General features: G+C 39.0%; 1 protein-coding gene across 1 annotated transcript; it reads right to left on the minus strand.

Moving 5' to 3' along the window:
• Positions 1-4696: 4696 nt before the first annotated feature.
• Positions 4697-22393, minus strand: ELP6 (elongator acetyltransferase complex subunit 6). The gene is made up of 7 exons (XM_044656997.1): positions 22245-22393; positions 19112-19190; positions 17094-17164; positions 14373-14491; positions 11640-11841; positions 6391-6537; positions 4697-5547 (listed from the first exon to the last, which is right to left on the minus strand). The coding sequence occupies exons 1-7, from the start codon at positions 22296-22298 to the stop codon at positions 5419-5421; spliced, it is 801 nt and encodes a 266-aa protein (XP_044512932.1). The 5' UTR covers positions 22299-22393; the 3' UTR covers positions 4697-5418.
• Between the last annotated feature and the right edge of the window lie 768 nt (positions 22394-23161).

The raw sequence follows: 23161 nt of genomic DNA on the forward strand, positions 1-23161 counted from the left end.
ATAGTCTCAAAACTGAGAACACACAGCCAGACTGGATTTAGAATCAATGGAGTTCAGATCCTGTTTTTCATTGACTACCTGTAGAACTTTGAGCAAGCCAACTTCCCTCTTTGGGGCTCAGTTTCCTCATGTATAAAAGGAGAGGGTTGGATTAGATGACTTATAAGTTTCCTTCCTTCCAAGGCAGCTAGATGACACAGTGGATAGAGTACCAGGCCTCATCAGAAAGATCCAAGTTCAAACAGTGTCTTAGATATTTAAAAGTTGTGTGACCCTGGGCAAATCAGTCTACCTGTTTGCCTCATTTTCTTCATCTATAAAATGAACTGGAGCAGGAAATGGTAAGCCACTCCAGTGTTTTTGCCAAGAAAATGCCAAATAGAGTCACATAGAATAGGACATAATATCAGTACTAAATATATATATGCTCCAAATGGTAACTCCTCCATATTTTTAAAGGAGAAATTAAATGAGCTTGAGGAGGAAATAGACAACCTCAACTTACTCCTTTCAGATCTAGATAAATTGATCTCTGGAGAAAACTGAATGGGAACAGAAAGAACTATACCTTCTCCCAGTAGCACACGGCATATACATAAAAACTGACCATGTATTAGGGCACAAAAACTTCACAACCAAATGTAGAAAGGCGGAAATAATAAATGCATCCCTTTCAGATTATAATGCAATAAAAACTATAATCAACAAGGGTCCATGGAAAGACAAAAAAAATTAATTGGAAACTAAATAATCTAATTCTAAAAAAGGGTAGGTCAAAGAACAAAGTATAGAAACAATAATTCCATTAAGGAAAATGACAATGAGGAGACAGCATATCAAAATTCATGGGATACAGCCAAAGCACTTATGGAAAAATTTATATATCTAAATGCTTACATCAAAAAAATAGAGAAAAAGTACACCAATGAATTGGGTATGTAACTAAAAGAGAACCTTTGTATTAATAAATAAGACTTGGAGTTGGTTTTATGAAAAAACAAATAAAATAGAACATTGGTTAATATGATTTTAAAAAGAAAAGAAGAAAATCAAATAACTGGTATAAAAAATGAAAAGGGTGAATTCACCACCAATAAAGAGGAAATTAAATCAATCATTAGAAGCTATTTTGCCCAATTATATTTCAATAAATCTGAAATCTAATTGAGATGGATGAATATTTACAAAAACATAAATTGCCCAGATGTAACAAAAGAGGAAATAGAATACTTAAATAATCCCATCCCAGAAAAAGAAATTGAGTAAGCCATCAATGAACTCCCTAAGAAAAAATCCTCGGGGCTAGTTGGATTCACAAGTGAATTCTTTCAGACATTTAAAGAACAATTGATCCCAAAACAATTTGGCAAAATAGGCAGAGAAGGAATCCTACCAAATGCTTTTTATGATGCAAATATGATGCTGTTACCTAAACCAGGAAGAACAGAAACAGAGAAAGAAAATTATAGACCAATTAATGAATATAGATGCAAAAAAAATGTAAATAAAAGACTAAGAAAGAGACCTCAGCAATATATCACAAGGATCTTTCACTATGACCAGGTGGGATATATACCAGGAATGCAGGACTGGTTTAATACTAGGAAAGCTCAGCATAATTGACCATATCAATAACCAAACAAACAGAAATCACATGATTAACTCAATAGATGCAGAAAAGCCTTCAACAAAATACAAAGAGTAGGACACAACTGAAAAAACTAAATAAAAGTTTCCTTTTAACTCCCAATCTAAGAGTCTATAATCCTAAGACAAAATTTTGTTTTGTTGACACCAAGTGCCTTCTATATTGAGTTCTCCCTGTCTATACTAACTTTTCTATAAAATGAAAGGTTGAACTAAATTAAGTGACTTTCCCAGGGTCACACAGCTAGGATGTATCTGGTGCCAGATTAACATATACTTTTTCATTGATTGCTGTGAACAAAACCATCTGTCTCATAATGTCCAACTTTCTGGTGACAGACTTCTCTTTGCCGAGTTTACCTAGCCCAGTCCATTCTCCATTCCTCGGCTCATACTTGATGTCTTTCCCATTTAGAAAGAGTTAATAGCCTTCAAGAATCCAAGATCATCTTCACAGCCCCGTTAGGCAACAAGGGGACTCTACTTGAGACTCCAAAATCCCAACAGGTTATTCAAGGAAACTAAGGGTGCCCATTTTGAAAATTATATCAACCCTTCCCTGAGTAGATTAGTGAGGGATAAGATAAGAAAAGGTAGGTCAAATGACAGATTGTGGAGAGCCTTGAGAACCAAGTGTAAGACTTTAGACATTAGACTTCTGTAAGAAATGGAGCATCACTAAAGATTTCTGTGTGGAGAAGCTACAGAATACCAAGTTAGATAGACCAGTGGTCTGATCCAACCTGGTATTTTTTTATCTTTAGACTTGAACTATACTTCTTTCACACAATGTAACTGCTATGTGACAGAGATTTAAAAGAGCCTTAACAAAACAACTGAATAATAATAGAAACTGTGACTTGAAATAATAATAATAGAAACTGTGACTTGAAAGAGCCACATCAGAGTATAGTAAAAAGAGTGCTGGACCGAGGAATTAGGAAACCTGAATCTTACCAATAATCGAGCGTGGAACCACGGCCAAGTTACCAAAGCCCTACAAGTGTCCCTTTCCTTCTCTGTAAAAACTAGGATAAATATTTACATGACTTGCCTTAAAGGGGTGGATGCTAGGAGAAAAGTGGTTTGTAAATGATAAAATTACTATGTATATCTAAGTTTTTGTAAATACCATCACCTGATGGCGCCCTTACATCTTTCTTTCCAATTTTTCACTTTTACAGCCTTTAGATGTGATTGTCCAATTATCCACAGATCCATCTATCTAATTGCACTTCAGATGTGGTCCATTGATGGAAAACAAGCTCCTCTAGTAGCTTACAGGCTTTGTCGCATTGTTAAAATAGGTCTGAGTTATGATCAGCCCTGATCTGACTAGCACAAAGTAAAAAGGCCATCATAGAATAGCAGGAGGAACAGTTGCTGGATCTGACCTGATTTCAAATCCTGGCTCTGACACATGCTATCTCTGTGACCTTCAGCAAAGTATTCCACTGCTCTGTTTCCTCATCTGGAAAACAGGGAATAGGAGAAAGTTATTAAATTCTTTATATCTAGCATTCCCTTACTAGGCATAGATCCCATATTTCTATAGTGCTATAAGCTCCATAAAGCACTTTCTTCACCACATTGTGAAACAGAGTATATATCATCACCTCCATTCAACATGTTTTTGTCAGTAGAATATAAACTCTTTGAGAGGCTATCTTCATTTCTGTCTTTGTATCCCCAGTACCAGCTTAAGTGACAAGCCCATAGTAGACTTATAAAAGGTTGTTAAAACTGAATGAGAACAGAATTTCAGCCTCCAGAGGGAGAACAGTAATAGCTAACATTTATCCTGTGCTTTAAGGTCTGAAAAGTGATTTGCATTCATTATCTCATTTGAGAATGAAAGGTTGTAATTGTGTTCAAGAGCTCTTAAACGAGAAGCTAGAAATAAGCCATCCTATGCAATGATTGTGCCCACTTACTGAAGCCAAAGATCAGTGGCATGAGAGACAAGGATAGGAGATGAAAGGGGAAAGGGTTTTAGGTGGGAGTGGGAGATTCATCTCAAATCAATGTGGAGCAAGTGAGGGGGAATGTTAGGGTAGACTGAAGTCATTGAGGGCTAAAATTCCAAAAATCATATTATGGCCTGAGAAGGGGCATTAATTGTATAGGAAGCCTGCTTCTAGATTCTATTTTCATCGTTATGAAAACCTGTTATCCTTTGCTAACAGAAACATCATTATTATATAAATTATAATTACATAAACATTACATACAAAGTAAGGGCTGGCATGATTCCATGCCAGACGGAGAGCTAATCTCGGTCAGGAAAATTTTGTTCTAAGTCCTCTCTGACACATAATGGCTGTGTGACCTTGGACAAGTTAACTTTAGTGTTCAAGGTAACTCCCTAAGTCTTTAAGCTGCCACGACAGTGTCAACCTGCACTGTTAGCAAGGATTTCCTCACTGGATGTTCCTGATATCAATGAAATAAAAGGTCTGATCCCAAAATAATAATGTAAATAACTCTTTTGCATAGAGCATTAAAGTTTGCAAAGTTCTTTTCCTCAACAACCCTGAGTTACCATTCACCTTAGTTCTGAAGTGGCATACATATACCAAAGTATTTGTAGTGGCACTTTTTGTGGTAACAAAGAACTAGAAACAAAAGGGGTGGCACTCCTCTCCCAGTTGGGGAATAAGTGAAGTAGGGCATACAAACGTAAAGGAATCTTATTGTGCCGTGAAGAACAACAAACACAAGGAATGCAGAGAAATGTGGGAAGATCAGTGTGAACTGATACAGAACCTAAAAACCAACGGTATATGACTATAACCATGTAACTGCAAAGATCACTCAAAGGAAATTGAGCTCTGAGTAACAGAAAAACCAAAGTTCCTCAAGAAGTTACAAATAATGAACTATAATTTCTCCCTCAGTGAGAGGTGGCAGATGACTAGGACAGAATACTGTATATTTTGTCAGATGCAGTCACGCAGCAGAATGCTTTGGCTTAATCATTTTTGTCATAAAGGGATATTCTGGTAAAGGAGGGATACTGGAATGATGGTGAAATAAAGACAAAAGGCTTCCACACAAAGTAAAGTTTTATTAAAGAAATAACACACATACATCAATGAGGTCAGCCCATTATGTAGTATATTTCTATCCAAGACCTGACTAGAATCTAGGCTCAGTTTCCCACAGTTAGTAGAGATGGAACACACATTTCTTGGGGGTTTCATACATGATCTGAGAACATTGGTGAACTAGAGAAGCAGGAAACATGTTCAGCAGTCCTGTCATAAGCTGCCCTGAGGTTTGACCTGTTAAGATCAAAAATGGGAAGTCTAGCCATAGATTTTTAATGGTTGATTAACAGAAAAGAAAGGGTGAATGAGGAGAAAGGAAAGAGATCATTCTTTAAGAAAGACTATCCTGATCTAGCATCTCCATTTAGCTTGCAGCAGAATGGGCCCCTTTTCAGTTCCAAAACACAGAAATCCAGAGAGCTTTCCTTCCTACGTTCCCCTTTTAAGTTCAGTTCATTCCTTCCTCCCTCTGTCAAAACGTGGCACATTGTTCAGGCTAATGCCAGGGGACATAAGGGATGCTACACTGTTGTGGGTGTCATGGGGGGGTGGAGGGGGTGGAGTTATTTTTTCTCACGCAGACCACAGGAGTAACATCTAAAGTAGCCATGCTTGTCTGATCAGCCTAAGACAAAGCTGGGAAAGGTCAATTTATAGAATGGTCTTTTCTCCCGACTCTGAGAAAAGTCAGCATGTCACTCTCCACAGTCCAAAGATCAAGTCACAGCACAGCAGGAGACAGTCCTCTGGCAAAGAAGGTCACACTTTTGTCTTGTATTTTGTATTGATAAATGAGGCTCCGAGTATGCTCACTCTTAGGTTGAAGCAGTCCCCTCCGAAGGATTTTCAACTGCAGAAACAAGGAAGAAAATGAATGGAGTCACCAGGCTAGAGTGCCTGTTCTTCTGTCCTCCTTTCTATATTCCTCTAATAACTTTTCCCTTACCACTTTGACTAACGGTAACTTATTCTCTAGACAAGCATGTTAAGTTTGGTCCACTACTAGGTGTGGTTTTCTCAGGACTCTCTTATTATTCTAACAATGCCAACATAAAGGAAGCAGTGTGATATAGTACAAAGAGTGATGGGTTTGAATCCTAGCTCTCCAATATAGTGCCAGAGTGGCCCTTCAAAAGTCACTTAAGTTCTCCAGGCCTCCTTTTCCTCATCTGGACTAGACAATCTCTGAGGTCCCTTCCTGCTCTCTCTGTGCTCCTAGGAGCCATACAATCATATCAGTCTCACTACTTTATAGTCACACCATGGAATTACCAGCTTGATCATGTACTTTATTCAAAAGACTTGACTGCAAATGACTTTTGGCCATTTCTAAAAGTGAAATCTATACCCTCATCTATCGCTGAGGTTCTTCAAAAGAATATTCTGAAGGAAACTCCAATAACTAAATATCTGAAATTCAAAAAAAATAATTGAAATTAAACACATTCTGAATTATAACAAATGATAGTCTCTTAAGGAGACTACTTTGAAAGTCAACACATATCATTAGTTCAGTGTCCTGACATGGCAATTCTACTTTTGGAGAACAATATTTGGTATATGTACCATTATTTCATTCAGCTTCTTCTGTGGTCTTCCTTCTACCTTCTACCACCACACAAATACCCTATAAAAGAGACCTTTATCAAAAGCCCTTAATTGCCTACCATTACTCAGAGAATGCCCACATTACCTGCCCATGAACATCCTTGCAGAATCCAGTGACCAATCCCTCAGCCCGGAGGATCAAGCTGCTTTGGTGACCAAGAGCATTCACGAGCATTGCATTCTCCTCATCCTCTGTCTGGTCACTGTCATGCACTAAAGCCACCACATTTCCCTAGATCAGAGGGATCCAAGTACTTTTTAGCCAACCAAAGGAAAACAGTTCTTAGTTATGAGAAAAAGCTGGATTAGACTTAGGAGAATAGACATAGCTTTTGTAAGGCTTTAAAAACTAAACAGAGAGGTTAATCTTTTACCCTGAAGATAATAGGAAGCCTCTGGACCTGGTAGAGTAGGGAAGTCACACAATCAGATCTGTACTGAAGGAAAATTACTTTGGCAGCTATGTGTGGGACAGATCGGAGTGGTGAGAGACTTGAGACAGGAAGCCCAATTAGGAGGCTATGGCTGCCACAGCTATTTTATCACCAAGCCTTCAAAATGTCTTTTTTGTTCACCCTTCTTTTCCATTCTTGCTGCTATTACCCTATTTCTGATCCTCATTAGCAAAAGCAACAATTGTTTCTGTACTTGGCTGCTATGCACTTTCCCAGTCTCTGATATCTTCCCTCTATAATTTATTCTGCTTCCAACCATCAGGTTAATCTTCCTAAAACACTACTCTGACCATTTCTTTTTCCTAACCAAATCCCTCCCTATAAACCCCAATATCTTAGCCTAAGGTCACGATCTCTCAGAGTCTGGTCTCAATCTCTTTTCCAGTCTTGTCTTCCATGACTTATTTCCTCCTCAAATATTCAACTCCATAATAACCTGCTTTACTCACTGTCCAGAGAAAGCACTTTGTACTTTCTTGCTTCTAGGGTTTTGCATCATGTGATTACCTCTATCTATACTGCCCTTTTGGTTGTTTTTTTTTTCTCCTAAAATTCCATCCTCTAAAACACAGCTCAAATTATACTTCTAACATAAAGTCTTCTCTAACAGCTGTAGCCTAAAGTGATCTTCAACTCCCAGAGCACTTAATTGCCTTTATCAATTAATTATTTATTGGCTTGTGATAGCTCTTCTATTTTTAGCTTTAAGAGTTACCGAAATATTATATTAGTTATTATATTTCACATTTATGTCTTATCTTTTCAACTTTAGAAAGCTCCTAAAAGGGAGAGGCTACCTATTTATACTTCTTTGTTATCTCCAAAAGTGCCTTGAACTTCATATGAAGGAGAGCTAGGTGGTGCAGTGGATAGAGTACCAGGCCTGGAGTCAGGAGGACCAAGGTCAAATCCATATTCAAAACATATATGTGTGACTTCAGGCAAGTCTTCTTAATCCTGTTTGCTTTAATTTCCTCATCTATAAAATGAGCTAGAGAAGGAAGTGGCAGATCACTCCAGTATATTTGCTAAGAAAACTCCAAATGGGGTCATAAAGCGTTGGGCACAACTAAAATGATTGAATAGCAACAAAACAACACATTGTAGGAAAAGACTCAATAAATTTTTATTGATTTGACTTAAGTTTTCCTCAAAAAGAACAAAAAATATGAGACAGATCTTTAAAATTTCTTTTGCTTTTTCCTGACCCTGATTTCAATGCTATGGAATTCTAGACTCTTACCAATGGAAGTACTCTTTGAGGGCATCTGTTCTAAATTTGGCTTGAAGAGAGGAATCCTTTTTTTCAATATCTTTAAGAAGAGTCACCATCTCTTCTCGAAAACCCCCAGGGGCAAGGGGCTCTATTAGTAGTTGCTGAGAGCTGCCTGTCATCATGTTATCCTACACTCTCCATACCCAACATGGCAAGGTATAAAAACATAAAACTCTCTGTGGCTCTGAATATTAACTTACACTTTCAGAGAATAGAAATTTCATTCCATCTGAAACAGAAGAGATTGTAGTTAACCTATCCCTCTTGAAGAGACAACAAGTAAAGGAGTTGGCAGAGTGGATTTTATCAGAGTGGATTTAAAGGCAACATGAAATATTTCATGGGATACTTAACAATCTGATATTGCAAGACTTATGATAAGGTTATGCAAAAAGACTGTGCTGAAAATCACTAGCTATAAATAACTATAAGCTAACATGCAGTAGCATCTGCTTCAAAGAATGAGGAGATAAAGAAATCCCAAGAACTCAGTAAAAGCCTCCAAATTAAATCAACATCTTCAAATCTCTGTAACTTTAATGTAAAAATAGGTGATAATGAATAAACAAGAGAGAAAGAGCATTATGGGACATAAAATGGATAATTTTGATTTCATTAAATTTAAGAGGTTTTGTGCAAGTATGACCAATGTTGCCAAGATTAGAAGGAAAGCAGAAAGTTAGGGAAAAATTTTAGTCAGTTTTTCAGATGAAGGTCTCATATCTTAAATATATAGTCATTTATTTGACTGAGTCTAATTTATAAGAATATGAGTCATTCCCCAATTGATAAATGATCAAAGGATATAAACAAGGAATTTTTGGAAGAAATCAAAGTTATCTATAGTCATATGAAAAAATGTTCTAAATCAATAATATTGATGGTGGAATTGTGAACTTATCCAACTATTTTGGAGAGCAATTTGGAATTATGCCCAAAGAGTTATGAAACTATATATACCTTTTGACCTAGCAATACCACTATTAGATTTATTTCTCAAAGTGATCAGGAAAAAGGAAAAAAAAACCAGTATGTCCTAAAATATTTATAACTGCTCTCTTTGTGGTAGCAAAAAAAACTGGAAAGTGAGAGAATTCCCATCAACTGGGAATTGGCTAAATAAGTTGTGCTATGTAATTATGATAGAATACTATTTTGCTGTAAGAAGGACAGGCAGGTTTAGTTTTGGAAAAACAAAAAAAGACTTGTATGAAATAATGCAGAATGGAACAAGAATAACTAAGAGAACATTGTATACAGTAACAGCAATACTGTTAGAAAAGTAACTGTGAATGACTAAGGGTATTCTGAGTAATATCATTCAGATCAGCTGTGAAGAACTCATGAAGGAAAATGCCATCCATTTCCAGAGGAAAAAAAGTGCTATAATGAAGTATGTATTATATATCTTTATCACATGTTGGCTTTCTTTAAAGTGGCCAAAAAGGGTAAGCCAAAGTTTTCTATTTATGTTAATTAAAACGTTTTAAGAATAAAAAAAAATAAAGTGGGCAAAAAGTTTCTGTAAAGGTATGGAGAAAGGCTATGGGATGCAAATTTGGGGAATAAAAAACTGGCCAATTTGGCTAGAACATGAAATATGTGAAGGATATTGTGAAACAAGGCAGGAAAGTCCCAGAGAACAAATAATTAAAAATACTTCGCCCATCATAGCAGAAGGAGGGCCTACAGACACTCCAGACAACTTTTAGATGTTGACCCTGTATAAGATCTCTTTTTAAATTGTTTTTCTTTTCACAAGGTTGAACTTAATGGGGGAAGAAGAGCTGAAAGATTTATGCTATAGAGATATTTAAAGGCATCAATAAAAATTTCTCAGAAAGAAAAGAGCTAAAGCAGTTTTGAAAAGTAAGATGTTGCCAGACTGTAGAGTTCTTTAAAAAAAAACCTCTTAATTTCTGTCCTAATAGCAACTCTAAGACAGAAAGTTGAGGGCTAGGCAAATAGGGTTAAGTGACTTGCACAGGGTCACACAATAGCTATAAAGTGTTTGAGGCCATATTTGAACCCAAGTCCTTCTGACTCCATACCTGGCCTTCTATTCTGATATGTGCAGAAATGAGCAGCCATATTTCTGGGGGTGCAAGCTGGCAGTTGCCTATTTAGAATACAGAACCTGGCAGAGCACCCAGGCTGTGTGCCAGGGTGTCAATTAAGGACAGGGTATAAAAGGAGGTCTCCAAACCCTGGAATCTTCACTTCTCTGACCTCACCTGAAGGGTTAGGGAGGAGGAGGGTTTTTCCTGGGCCCCGAGGGTGGTTTTTGGGAGATTCTGTTAGGCAGGTAAGAACTATTCAATCATTAGCCAAATATCCAATACTAACTTGGCATAGATAACATCTTACATACCAGCTAACGAGAAAGCTACAACCAAGAACAACTGCAACTGACCCAGGGGCTGCCCAGTCTCTAGGCTCAGCAACAAGCTACAGAGTTGGGATTTGCCCTCAACGGTGTCTCATCACTCTGCGCCTAGGTATATCAACTTGTGCTCCAGGATTAATCAACATCAACAATTTAGGCAAGGTCATAGGGTTTCCTTCACCCACCTACCTTCCCTTTTGTTTCCATGGTTATTTACCAATAAACTCTACTTAACCTTGAGCCTGAATAGTCTTGGAGCCTTGCTTACCTACCAACAACCATCCTTAATAGCAGTCAGATCCACCTTACAGCTTAGTTGAGCAGGCCATTCCAAGCCAATTATCCATTTCCAACTTGAGGTTTCAGGGAGTTTCAATCAGCTTCCTGGAGACATTTTAACTGTCTTGGCTGGATTGGTTCCAAGCCCTGGGCCTATTAGCAGAGAACCTTGGGCTTAAAGGAGACCTGACCCAGCTGCTGTCGGAGGTCATCCAACTCTCATACAGCCTTGGTTTGGGATTCCCTTGCCTTCATATTAAATCAACAACATCTGCCTAGGCCCTCAGCTGCTCCTAAAGTACCCACATTTATACCTGCATAACAGTTCACAAAGCCACCTAGCTGCCCCTTGTAAAGGGCTTTCAATGCCAGACTAAAGAGTTTTTATATTATCCTAGAAACACTGGGAGCCAAGGAAAATTAGGGCAGAAGAGGGACTGTTCTGCCTGGGGAAGATGGCTTTGAGTCAAGACAGACTAGAAGCAAGGAGCTCAGTTCCCCGTAAGGCTACTGCAGGACTTCAGGTGAGAGGTGAGAAGGACCTGAACTCTGAGTGGTGTCTCTAAGAGTGAGGAAAAGAGAACAGAAGTTATATAGAAGAGGTGTTAATACAGGCAAAATGGATAAGATCTGGCAATTGATTGGATGTAAGGGATGAGTGGGAGGGAAGAGTAAAAGGTGCCTCTGTGGTTATGAACTTGGGTAATTACATGAAGAAACACCTCAACAGAAATTGGGAAATTTGGAGGAGGGGTAGGTTTTGAGCAAAGATGAGTTCTGAAAGGTCTTTGGTCCTATAAAAGCAAATCAAAGGCTAAAAAAAAAAATGACAAGTCACTGACCCAGAGAGGGTCAGCTTCATCCCCTACTCTCAAGTCAAGATCACAGGTATGAATAAAGTAATTCAGGAAATAAAAGTAAAGGGGACTGAATGGTACCTTTAGCTGGCAGCAGACAGTGGCTCGACAGTACTGGATGAAGTCCAGAACAGCCACTGCTTGAACACCCAAACTGAGCAGGACACTCAGGTCATCCACCAAAAGCACTGGGAACTTCCATGAAGCAGCACTGCCATCACTTGAGGGACTCAGAGATTTCTGAACAAACTCATATAAGGACTTCAGGTCTGAGCTGGACTCCCTAGAAATGAGAAACAACAAAAAAAGACAAAACCCTATAAATTAGTTCATTTATTCTTTCAATCAGTGTCCTTGAACACCTATTTTTGACTAGCAATACTAGGGGATTTAGAACTTCTTTCCTCAGAGCATAAGGTCTGGGTTCCCTGGGAGTTGGAATGAGTGAATGGGTGAGGCTTCCACTGGTGTGGAATTATCAAATTATTATCCCCAAGCCTAATTTAAACACAATCAAAAATCATCCAAAAGCTAGCCTAGAGGTCTATATCATTCAACAGGTATAGACAAAGATCTAAAACAGCAGATGAGAGCTCAGGAACTTCAAATCCCAACTCACTGAGTGACTTTGGGCAAAAATCTGTGAGGAGCATGGGATTCAGAACCAAAGACACCACATTCAACTACTTTCTAGATAAGGCAAGAGAGATCCAGAAAGGAAAAGAGACTTGCCCAAAACTACCCTTAAGTGGATAAAAAATAGTCAGTACTTAATTCCAAGTCCTATTCTGAAGTCACTGCTCTTTCAACAGTCCTGTTCTACCCAAGGCATTTTCCTCAAATCACAAATGAGGAAACTGGGGCCCAGAGAGGTAAAAGGACTTGCCCCAGATCACAAACTGGTGGAGGAAAGGTTCAATACAATGCCAACTCATCCAAAGTTCCATATTGCTTCAGTTATATTCAGTCATATTCAGTTATTCAGTCATATTTAGTTATATTCAGTCAGTGGCCACAAGAGGTAAACCCTTTCCCCCTGCTCCTTGGTCTTTATTTAGTAAAATGAGAATGCTATCTATGAAAGCCATGAAGGAAAAATTAAACTTTTAGAGGAGTTTGCAAAATTAAAAATGCCAGAGAATTGGCTAGCAGAAACTTTTATTCATTCTTTCATTCATTCATTCAACAAAGATTTATTGGCTTCTAAAGAAAAACATTTTGCAGGCAGCCTTAGAAAGGAATATAATTAACAAATTCAGAGACAAAAAAAAACAAAACAAAACAAAAATCCACAAATCTCCCAATTCTCCCAGTGACTCTTATATTTAAGATAATAATCTTTAGGTCCCATGGGTTCAACAGACAGTAGATATAAAATGGAACCATAGCGTTGGCTATGGGAGAGGGTTGAAGGAGGGGAGGAAAAGAACATGAATCATTTAACCATAGAAAAGTTTTCTTAACTAATCAATTAACATTTTTTTTTTTAAAAATGGAACCACTGGCTCAAAGAACAGTATTGTTATCAGCATATTCTAAGTTTCAGAACATCTAGTGACTTCACATACCCTGAAGCATCCCAGGTGGTTTTTGGGTGGAGCAGAAGAAACTACCCAAAGATAATGAAATGCAAGTGGTTGCCCAGTTTCTCCAGGATATGAGGGATAATGTGGTGCTGTTGTCTAGAATATATTCGTGTTCACATCCTTATCAAACTGAACCACTTACCATTCCTCAAACCAGTCTAGGACTTGTCCAGTCTTCCCTATCAGAAACTCTGAATACAGTGGTTTGACTACTTCACTACCCTGCTTACAGACTTCCAATGACTTCTCATTATCCACTCAGAAGAATAGGCCTCCCATAGTCAGGTCCCTAACCTTGCCAGCTTTGTGGCACTCTTTTCTGCTTCACCTGCTATCCCTCTTTCATCTATTTAAATTCCCTTGTATGTGCCTATTGATGACCTGTTGCCTCATCTACCAAAGTGTAAGCTCCACATCTTTAATTTTTAAAAATTTATTTGTGGGGGCAGCTGGGTAGCTCAGTGGAGTGAGAGTCAGGCCTAGAGACAGGAGGTCCTGGGTTCAAACCCGGCCTCAGCCACTTCCCAGCTGTGTGACCCTGGGCAAGTCACTTGACCCCCATTGCCCACCCTTACCACTCTTCCACCTATGAGACAATACACCGAAGTACAAGGGTTTAAAAAAAACAAACAAACAAAAAAAAATTTATTTGTGTTCTGAACTTAACAAACACCAAATAAAGCAAGCATTTCTATATTCATAAGTCAACAAATGTTTAGTTATAGATCCCTATTCTATTTGAATAAATAACAAATTCAATCTGAAATTTTCAAAGCTGCCCTCCCTCTCTTTGCTTCTTTCTGGCTTTCCTTCTGTTCACTCCTCTTTCAATTTTCTATGTCTCTGTCACCTTTAATAGCAAAGTAGCCCAGAGGAAGCACTTAATAAAAATTTGACTGATATATTGTTGATTTAAGCACTCTATGATTCAGCCAAAGTGAATGACTAGAGGGCTGGAAGTTTTCCTAAAGGAAGTGACAAGGAGTGGAAGAATGGGTCAAATCATAGTCATGTACTCGTCACTCCCATCACAATTCCCATCAGGACAGGTTTATCGGTGAACACTGAGTTGTTGCTGTCACTTGAGTGGGGAAGGAGGCAGCACAGCAGAGCCTGCTGCAGCAGTCAGATGGCAGGTAGTCCACACCCCAGGCAAAGAAGGCTCAGCAACAATCCACACCCAGATGATACGAATTTGCATGTTAGGGTAAGGTGGAAGATTACTAACCTGATAAACTTGAGAGTGTTTGGCTGTTCTTCTGACCCAAAAAGGACTTCAACAGTGGACTTCAGGCCTTCAAGGAATAGCAGCTGCCCACGATCTCGGGCAGCAATTAGATTGACTCCCTATAATGAGAAAGAATAGGAAAAAAAAATAGAATAAAGAACAGGATGAGACAATTCTTGGTCCCCTTCACCTCAAGAAGGTTCCTCAAAGCCTGAATTCTCTCTCCATATCTGTAACCCTATAACACTAATGATTCTTATCTATATTCTTTATATATTTTTACCTTTATGCTGATGAAGATGAAATGATTTCCCATCACTGTAGCACCACAGGACAGGAATACTGATCATCCATACAAATGGTTCTGAAACTAATGATTACACACAGAGTGATTTCTACCAGTCCACTAAAGCATTTGAGGAATATAGTTTTGGGAGGGCACCTAGCATGGGAAGAGTGGGGAAGCTTACCCTGTAGCACAGCTGGACCCATATGCATATCTTATGTATTATTTTCTTGCTGATCTAAATATGTAAGTGGAGGAAATGGATATAGGAAGAGAATACTGTACAAGGGAAGGTTGTAGCTGAATTGTTAAATATGCCAATAAGCAAATCATGCTGTGAGTCTATGATGGAATTTTATACCAAACTTCATACAGGAACTGAATTTTTTCATCCTATACTCCCATTTCATAGTCACTCAGCATTGCTCCTATAATCGTTAAGTCAATGGATTGAGAATTAGAAAAGAACTGAGAGGTCATCTGAGTCCAGCTCCCTCCCATTTCCCAGAAGGTCCTACAAGTAGGAAGAGGTAGCTTGTCTCTGAGGGCTGTTTCAGAGGTGCTCCCCATTCCTGTAGTGCCTTCCTCTCTGACTTCTACCCCAAGGCCTGGCTCATGGGCTACATCCTGTGTAATTAGAATCTGTTACCCTAAAAACTTCAATCCCCAGGAAAACTATGATTCCCAGCATCCTACTCACTTCCTATTGTTATGTGCTGACGTAGACAGGATATAAATTTGGTGTAGCCCCACCTCTCACTTTCTTTGCTTCCAGTCGCGGTTTTGGTAGAGCAGGGATTTTTGAGCAGGTAGAAAAATTTAGTCACGTGGTTCTATTTTGTCTGATAACAAACTTAAAAAAATAATACTTGAAGTATTGCATATTAATTTAAATCCTACAATCCTCCAAGAGATCTTTCTTGATTTTTCCATCTGACCAGCTCACATCTTTGTGTGTGTCTCTGTTTCTCCCCCCCTGAATATTTTTCTGTCAAAATTTTGCATCTCCCTAGTCAAATGTAAACTCCTAAAGGGCAAAAGCTGGCTTACTCTGGGATTTGTATTCCCACACTCAGCCCTGGGCCTGGCACAGAATAGGCACTTATCAGAAGCTTGTGGAATGAAATTGCCAGGTTTTCACATGCTGTAGGCCAAGTACTCTATTTCTCAACCAGTAAGGCAAACCCTGGTGCTATTCAGCACTCAAAAAGCATTATCTATCATATTACAAAGGCCTTTCCATACCTATTGATTCACTACTTCTCCCCTCTCACCCTTTCTCTTCCTCATTGATCCTTATATAGGACACAGGGAGGGGTAGCAATATCGATTTTTAAATTAGCTTTATTAGTTTAAATGAATTCTACATATTATTAGGCATCCTACATCACTTAAATAAAATTATGCAAAAGTCCTTTTTCCTTGGAGTTTCTTCTAGGGAAAGGATTGATGATCTTTAAGTGACTCCCTACTACTTACCAAATAAAGTACAAATTTTCTAGCCCAGCATTCAGGCCATCCAAAATTTTGGGCTTTCTTCAACTTTCTCTCATGTATTGGTGAAAAGGAGGAAAAGGGATAGGAAAAAAGGAAGGGTGGGTAGGAAGGTAGCTGGGAGTTCTCATCCTCCCTGCCTCGGCAGCAAAGAAATTGACCAGGCTTTTTTCTTCACTAACTAGGCTAGGGAGTTTAAATAAAATCCAAACTAGACTCAACAGAAAGTCAGCCAGATTTATTTGGGATTTTAGAAAACGGAAGGTTTGGGAAAGAATAGGAAAGCTTCATCTCCAGCAGCTATGCAGGGACCAAAGCTCTCCACCCAGGTTCCAGGGGATAGGGGGGAAAGGAAGGCACCAAAACGCGTGCTTCTCTCTTCTTTAATTCTCTCTCAGACACCTACACGAAGTAGAGGTTGAAGTAGAAAGTCCTGGGAGATGTAGTCTCCAAGGGTTTAGATCCATTTTAAAACGCACACTTCCATTGCTCCTTTACATGAACAAAAACATCACACACATGTCCGTTTCTGGTCTTTTGCTCATGCCAGTTACTCAAAACAGAACATCTGCCCTTTCCTCAACATTATCTCAAACCAAACTTTTTTTTCAAAACTTAGCTTAAATCTCACCTTCTCTGTGAAGCCTCTTCCAACCGCCACAACTACCAGTGCTCTTTCTCTCACTACCCTATGATGCTTCTAGTCTATACCATTCATATAGTCCTTAGCACAGGCTGTCATGCATATGTCCATTCTTTCCCATGAATAAGCTAGACTCTATGAAGACCATGGACAAAAATCATATGGGATGAGTTTGTGAACTCTGTACCAACCATCAGAGGGAATATCCACATTCATACAATTCCATGGCCACTGTAACACACACACACACACACACACACACACACACACACACATTTTCTCTCTCAAAGAAACTTACCAGTTTTTGGCCTACAATGTTATAGTGACTGAAGGACTGCAGAAGAGCCACAAAGCAAACTTTGCAATTAGCTGGAAAATAAGATAAGTTCATTATTAATGAGATTATAGCTCACATATGGCATTACACATTTTATTTGTAACACTGGAAATCAATTAAAATGACATAAATGGATCAAGAACATTCACTACCTATACATACCCTTTGACAGGAAATCTGATATTTAGAAGTAATTGCTAACAAGGAGACCTGGATTTTATTCTGAATTCCACCAGAGACTCTATCTACCACTAACTCATGTTCATCCCTCTGTCCTGCCATACTAATTTCACTTGCTAAATAGGAAAAAATATCTGGACTTGGGGTTGGGAAGATTGGGGTTCAAATCCCATCTCATGTAGTTATCAGCTATATTAGCTTAGATTTGTCATTTAACTTCCATGTGGCTCAGTTTCCTCCATTTTTCTAAAATGAAAGGTTTGGCCTTGATGGCCTCTAAGGCCACCTTTGGATCAAAATTTATGATTCACAGCTGGAAGTGACCCGATAGTTAACCTTGTTCAGTGTTTTATAAAAAAACTGAAGGTCTGAGAAATGAAATGACTTGCTCAGCATTCTGTAGGCAGGACCTACGCTCTCTCCAAGTCCAGCTCTTTCTCTTTCTCAATGAGTTGTAAGGATCCTCTTCAATCTTGTGGACTCAAGGCTGCTCACAGTAGGGGTCATTTCCCAGGCCTGAACTTTGTGCTTCAGGACCAAGCTCACTCTGGAGTGTGATGGCAGCTGCCACTGCCTAGAGGATCTTGTCTTTTACCTCTGAGCCTGTTTCCTTCTGGGTATAATCAGAATAGTAATAATGCCTGTACTGCCTCCCAAATCAGATGATGGTTAGAGGTACTTTCCCAGGCACTCCAGAACTGTGTGCTATTATTATAGAAGGTCAAATCCCAAACATGCCCTCATAGGGATAAGGGGATAAATGAGAATACATGTGAAGTTTATTCTCTCTGTTAGAAAAATATTAGCTTAACTCAAGTTGGTCATTAAGACCTTCTTAAACCAACACATCTTTCTAGGGCAAGAATTGACAAGTGGTTCTATTTGAAACCTTATTTTCCAAAGAAGGCATAGATACTGTGGAGATCTTAGCTTTCTCAGTATCTGCTGTGATGGAAATAGAGGGAGATGCTTTGTTGTCATTTCTTTCTGTTTGTCAAGGAAAATTAGTCCCTTCTCTCTCAGTGATTCCTTTGGCCATTAGATTCAGATCCTTGAACTGAATCTTGGTCTGACCTCTGATAACTTTCTTTTTTTTTTTTAATTATTTTTTTTTTAATTTTAAACCCTTAACTTCTGTGTATTGACTTATAGGTGGAAGATTGGTAGGGGTAGGCAATGGGGGTCAAGTGACTTGCCCAGGGTCACACAGCTGGGAAGTGTCTGAGGTCATATCTGAACCTAGGACCTCCTGTCTCTAGGCCTGGCTCTCAATCCACTGAGCTACCCAGCTGCCCCCTCTGATAACTTTCTTTTACCTCACCTGTCTTGCCTATCTGGATGTCTGGCCTCTCATCATATCATCAGCTATTAATTCTGGCAGTGAAACTAGTGGCCAAGAACCCTAAGAGTCAGAGAAGGAAAAGGCAATACCACTCCCATTTTACAGTTGAGTACTGGCAGCATAAAGATTCAATGGCCAGTCAGAAGGTCAAATGGGCAGTCGGGCAGAGCATGGCCTGAAGGCAGGATTTCTGACTCTTTAAGTCCCACGTTCTTTCTCTAGGTTCTCTTCCCTACCACCCAAAAACAGTATTTACTACAGAAAAAATTAGGCGGATTACCAAACTTCTGGTTGCCTACAGAAGTGGTCTCCAACTTTCCAAACAAAAAAGCCACTACAATATCCTTGTTTATCTGGACACTTCCCAAAGAGCTTCATTTCCCAAACAAGAACATCTAAGCCACAAAGGGTTCTTTGGGTTTGTGGGTCTCTATTCCCAGGCTATATGCTACCATACCTTTCAGGTAAAAAGAAAGAAAGTGGTGTACCAGGAAGCCTCCATCTGTCTTGACATCACAGAGTAGAGTGAATTTCCCCTGAAAAATACAAAAAAATTAACGAATCTGTGGGGGAGGTACAAAGGAAACAGATGGTGAAGTTTATAGGGTCAAGGAATAATTTCATTTTCTTTCTATAGCTAGTGCTTATTTTAAAACATGTACATGATTCTCCAAATTATAAAGATACAGAAAATCAAAATGGACAGTATAATCAACCTTTCTCCAAACCTCACCAACTGGACTTTCTTTTCACTACCCCTTTCTTTTCCTTGTTTCTATTTATGGTCTTTTCTAATCCTATAATGCTCCTCTCTCCTCTCCCTTCTTCACTTATTAAATTGCTATTCTTTCTTGAAAGCTACCTCAAAGTTACCAAAAATCAGTCTATCAAGCAACTATTCAATGTCTACTATGTGCCAGGCACAGTGCTAGGCAATGGGAGTACACGTACACACACACACACACACACACACACACACGCATATACAAATCAGGTGGCACAATAGATAAGAGTACCAGACCTAGAGCCAAGAAAACCTGAATTCAACTCTTGCCACAGGCACCTACTAGCTGTATTAACCTAGGCAAGTCATTTAATCTCTGTCTTCTTCAGTTTGCACATGTATAAAATGGGGATAGTAATAGTACCTACCTCCCAGGGCTGCTGTGAAAATCAAATGAGATAGTACTTGTAAAGTATTCAGCATAATACCTGGCATATTGTAAGCACTATATAAATGTTAGATATTATTATTATATAAGCATATATGAAATAAATATAGAGAATAAATACAAGGGAAGGAGAGAGGACACTAGTTAGGGGATCAGGAAAGGCTTCATGCAGAAGATGGCATTTGAACTGTTTTATAGGAAGAAAATGAGACCCATAAAAAGGGGTAAGGAGGGAACGTATTCTGGTCATGGGTAACAGCCAGTACAAAGACAGGATGATAGAAGACAAAGGACTATATATGAAGAAAAGAAACAAAGCCAGTTTGACTTTATTGGAGGGTAAGGGAAGTGGAGTATTACAAGCAAGGTTCACAGAAACTTTCTTCCCTCAAGACATCTTCTCAAATATCACCTTCTACATGACACTAGAAAAGAGAAGGCAGCTGGGACTCATGTGGGAGCTGTACTGGTGAGTCATCAGGGTAGGCAGAGACCTGTCATATCGATGAGATAACGAGAGATTAAAGGGGTACTTTTTGCCAGAAGCTAAAATAGGGTAGAACAAGTCTCTCGGGTTAAATCTCTATCTAAAACAGGGCCCAGGAAGCCTTCTCTGATCCCCTAGATGGTGACCACCTTTCTCTCTGAGCTCAGACAGATATCTCTTTAGCATTTTGTTCCTAACTCTCTAAGGCACCTGTCACCAATAATTTTGTATTATAGTTATACAGATATGTCATTCACCTCTACCTGACTACAAATTCTGTGAGGGAAGGATCAGTATCATAGCTAAACTTTATATCTCTAAATGCCTAATTCAGTAAATAGCACAATATACTTTATATTTCTTGACTGACAGTTATGAGAAACTTGAAAAAGTGAGTTGGGATCAAGTTGTAACAGGTTTTTAATGCAAAGAGTTTATTTTATTTGGTAAGGAATATGCAACTATCAAAGATTTTTGAGCAGGATAGTTACATTAGCTGGACCTGTTTGTGCATTTAGGAAATCTTTCTGGCAAGTATGAGAAGGAAAAAAATTGAAGATTGTAGAGACATAAATGTGGACTTTATTAAAACTGTCCCAGGGAGTGGGATTATGAACTACGATGAGGAACTAGAACTAGTACTACTACTAGCTTTTATATGTCACTTTAAGATTTAAAGGACTTAATATATGCCAGCTCATTTGATTCTCATAACAACCAGGTCAGTGTTATCATTTTCCTCATTTTACATATGAGGAAACAGGTCAGGAAAGTAATTGACTTGCCCAGAAGGCTACTTAGTATCTGCGACTAGATGGTACTAGTGTCCATTTGTAGGATCAAGATTCAAAATTTAATTTTTGATTAAAAATCCAGTATGTTTTTCACTAGAACAGAAATATCAAATAGGATTTAGTCATTACTGCCTTTTCACCCTTCTAAAAGATGTCCTATAACTGTAGTAGTAATTAATAACTAATATTTATATATTGTCTAGATTTTTACAGTTCATATTATATTAATAATGCATGCAATGATATGTAACACTAAAATATGTAATATATATTGCACATATTATGTATGAAATGAATAATCACTCACATTTATATAAAGCACAACAGTATTGTGAGTTAGGTAGTGCAAGAATTATTCAAATCATTTTTAGCCAACATTAAATTCCTATCTGGCAGCTAGTGGCGAAGTGAAGTCAGGAAGTCATTTTCCTGAGTTCAAATTTGCCCACTAGCTGTGTGACTCTGGCCAAGTTTCTTAATTCCATTTGCCTGTTTCTTCATCTGTAAAATGAACTAGAGAAGGAAATGGCAAACCTCTCCAGTATGTTTGCCAAGAAAACCCCAAATAGGGTCATTTGGAGTTGGACACGACTGAAAAACGACTATATGAGTGCCTATCGACTTTGAGTCACTGCACTACCAGTCGGGGTGAATGCGGGGTCGGGAAGACAAAAACAAAACGGCACCTGTCTGTCTTCGAGGACCTTACATTCTACTATAAACAATCTACTCACTGATAATAACCCCTATTTTACAGATGGAAAATATTTAAGTTCTGGGTTGACTTGTTCAAGATCAAAGAGCTCGATTGGAACCCACGTCTCCTGACTCTTATGTCCATTAGTTTGAGGGTTAAAAAAACAAAAACAAAGAAACCCCACGACTTTGCTATCTAAACCACACGCTTCTCATTCCCTCAATATTGCTTCTGTTCTGAAGAGAAAAATGCCTTCTCCCCAGAAACACCCACGAGCTGGCTTTCATTCCAATCAAAGCACCCAGGGTCCCTCGGAAGCTCCCCGGAAACCAGAAATCCCAGCGTGCCATGCCAAACGCCTCTTTCCCTTCCGGCACTAGGCGCAAAGCTCCCTGGGAAATGGTGCTGGCGGTTCGGAGTGACTTCTCTGTCTTCCTTACCTGCTCTGGCTTGTCAGGGCTGACATTCAGTAAGTTATTAAGCTCGGGGAACATCCCGAGTTTTGGCCACCGCAGTCGGTGGGCTGCGAGTGTGTAAAGTAGAGATATGAGAAGCTGAAGGGACTTCAAGAGACGCCCCGAAACGAGGCCTTAACTTACGTCTTCATTTCCCTTATTACTGCGTGAGGAGACTGCGCATGCCTACGCACTTGCCTTCCCCGGAAGTGCATGCCCTACTAACTCCTGGTAAAACTGAGAAAAGACCTTCCTACCAGCTTTGTTTTTGAGACCCTGTAGCGTTCAAATACTCGAGCCAGAGAAGGATAAAGCATAGAGATCTGTAGAAACCCATCATTAGTGGATGTTGATTCAAAAAATCTTAATTCTGGCAAAATAATAGGAGCCCCGATACTGCTCTGTAAGGCTGCATAGATTATCTTCCTTGATCCTCATGACAACCCTGTGAGGCAGGTGAGAAAACAGGCTGAGGAGAAAAAAAGTGATTTCTCTTAAGGGTCTCTGGAGTCTGACACAGGATTAGCTCAATGCGACCCCTCTGCGCCACCTAGTGGCCTCAAGAAGACTTTAGCAATTTGTTCAAAATATAATCCACTACTGATCAAATTGGATTTAAACCAGGAATAAAATAATTCAAATTAGGAAGATAATAAAAGGTAGTTAGTAACATTACAATAAAATGCACTTTGATTACTCCCTACATTCACCTATTCGCCTGTCTTGAATAAAGCTAAAAAAAAAAAAAAACTTTAGATCACGATTATTATTTTATTATTCCTGTTGACTCCTTAGGAGCATAGGGCCGCAACCATCTCACGCCAATGGACTCTGTTCTGGGCAACTTCCCCCAGCTGGGCCCATGTCATTCCGACTGTTTTTGTTTCATTTTTGGCAGATCT

This window comes from Gracilinanus agilis, chromosome 1 (genome assembly GCF_016433145.1).
Source record: "Gracilinanus agilis isolate LMUSP501 chromosome 1, AgileGrace, whole genome shotgun sequence".
Classification (NCBI taxonomy): domain Eukaryota; kingdom Metazoa; phylum Chordata; class Mammalia; order Didelphimorphia; family Didelphidae; genus Gracilinanus; species Gracilinanus agilis.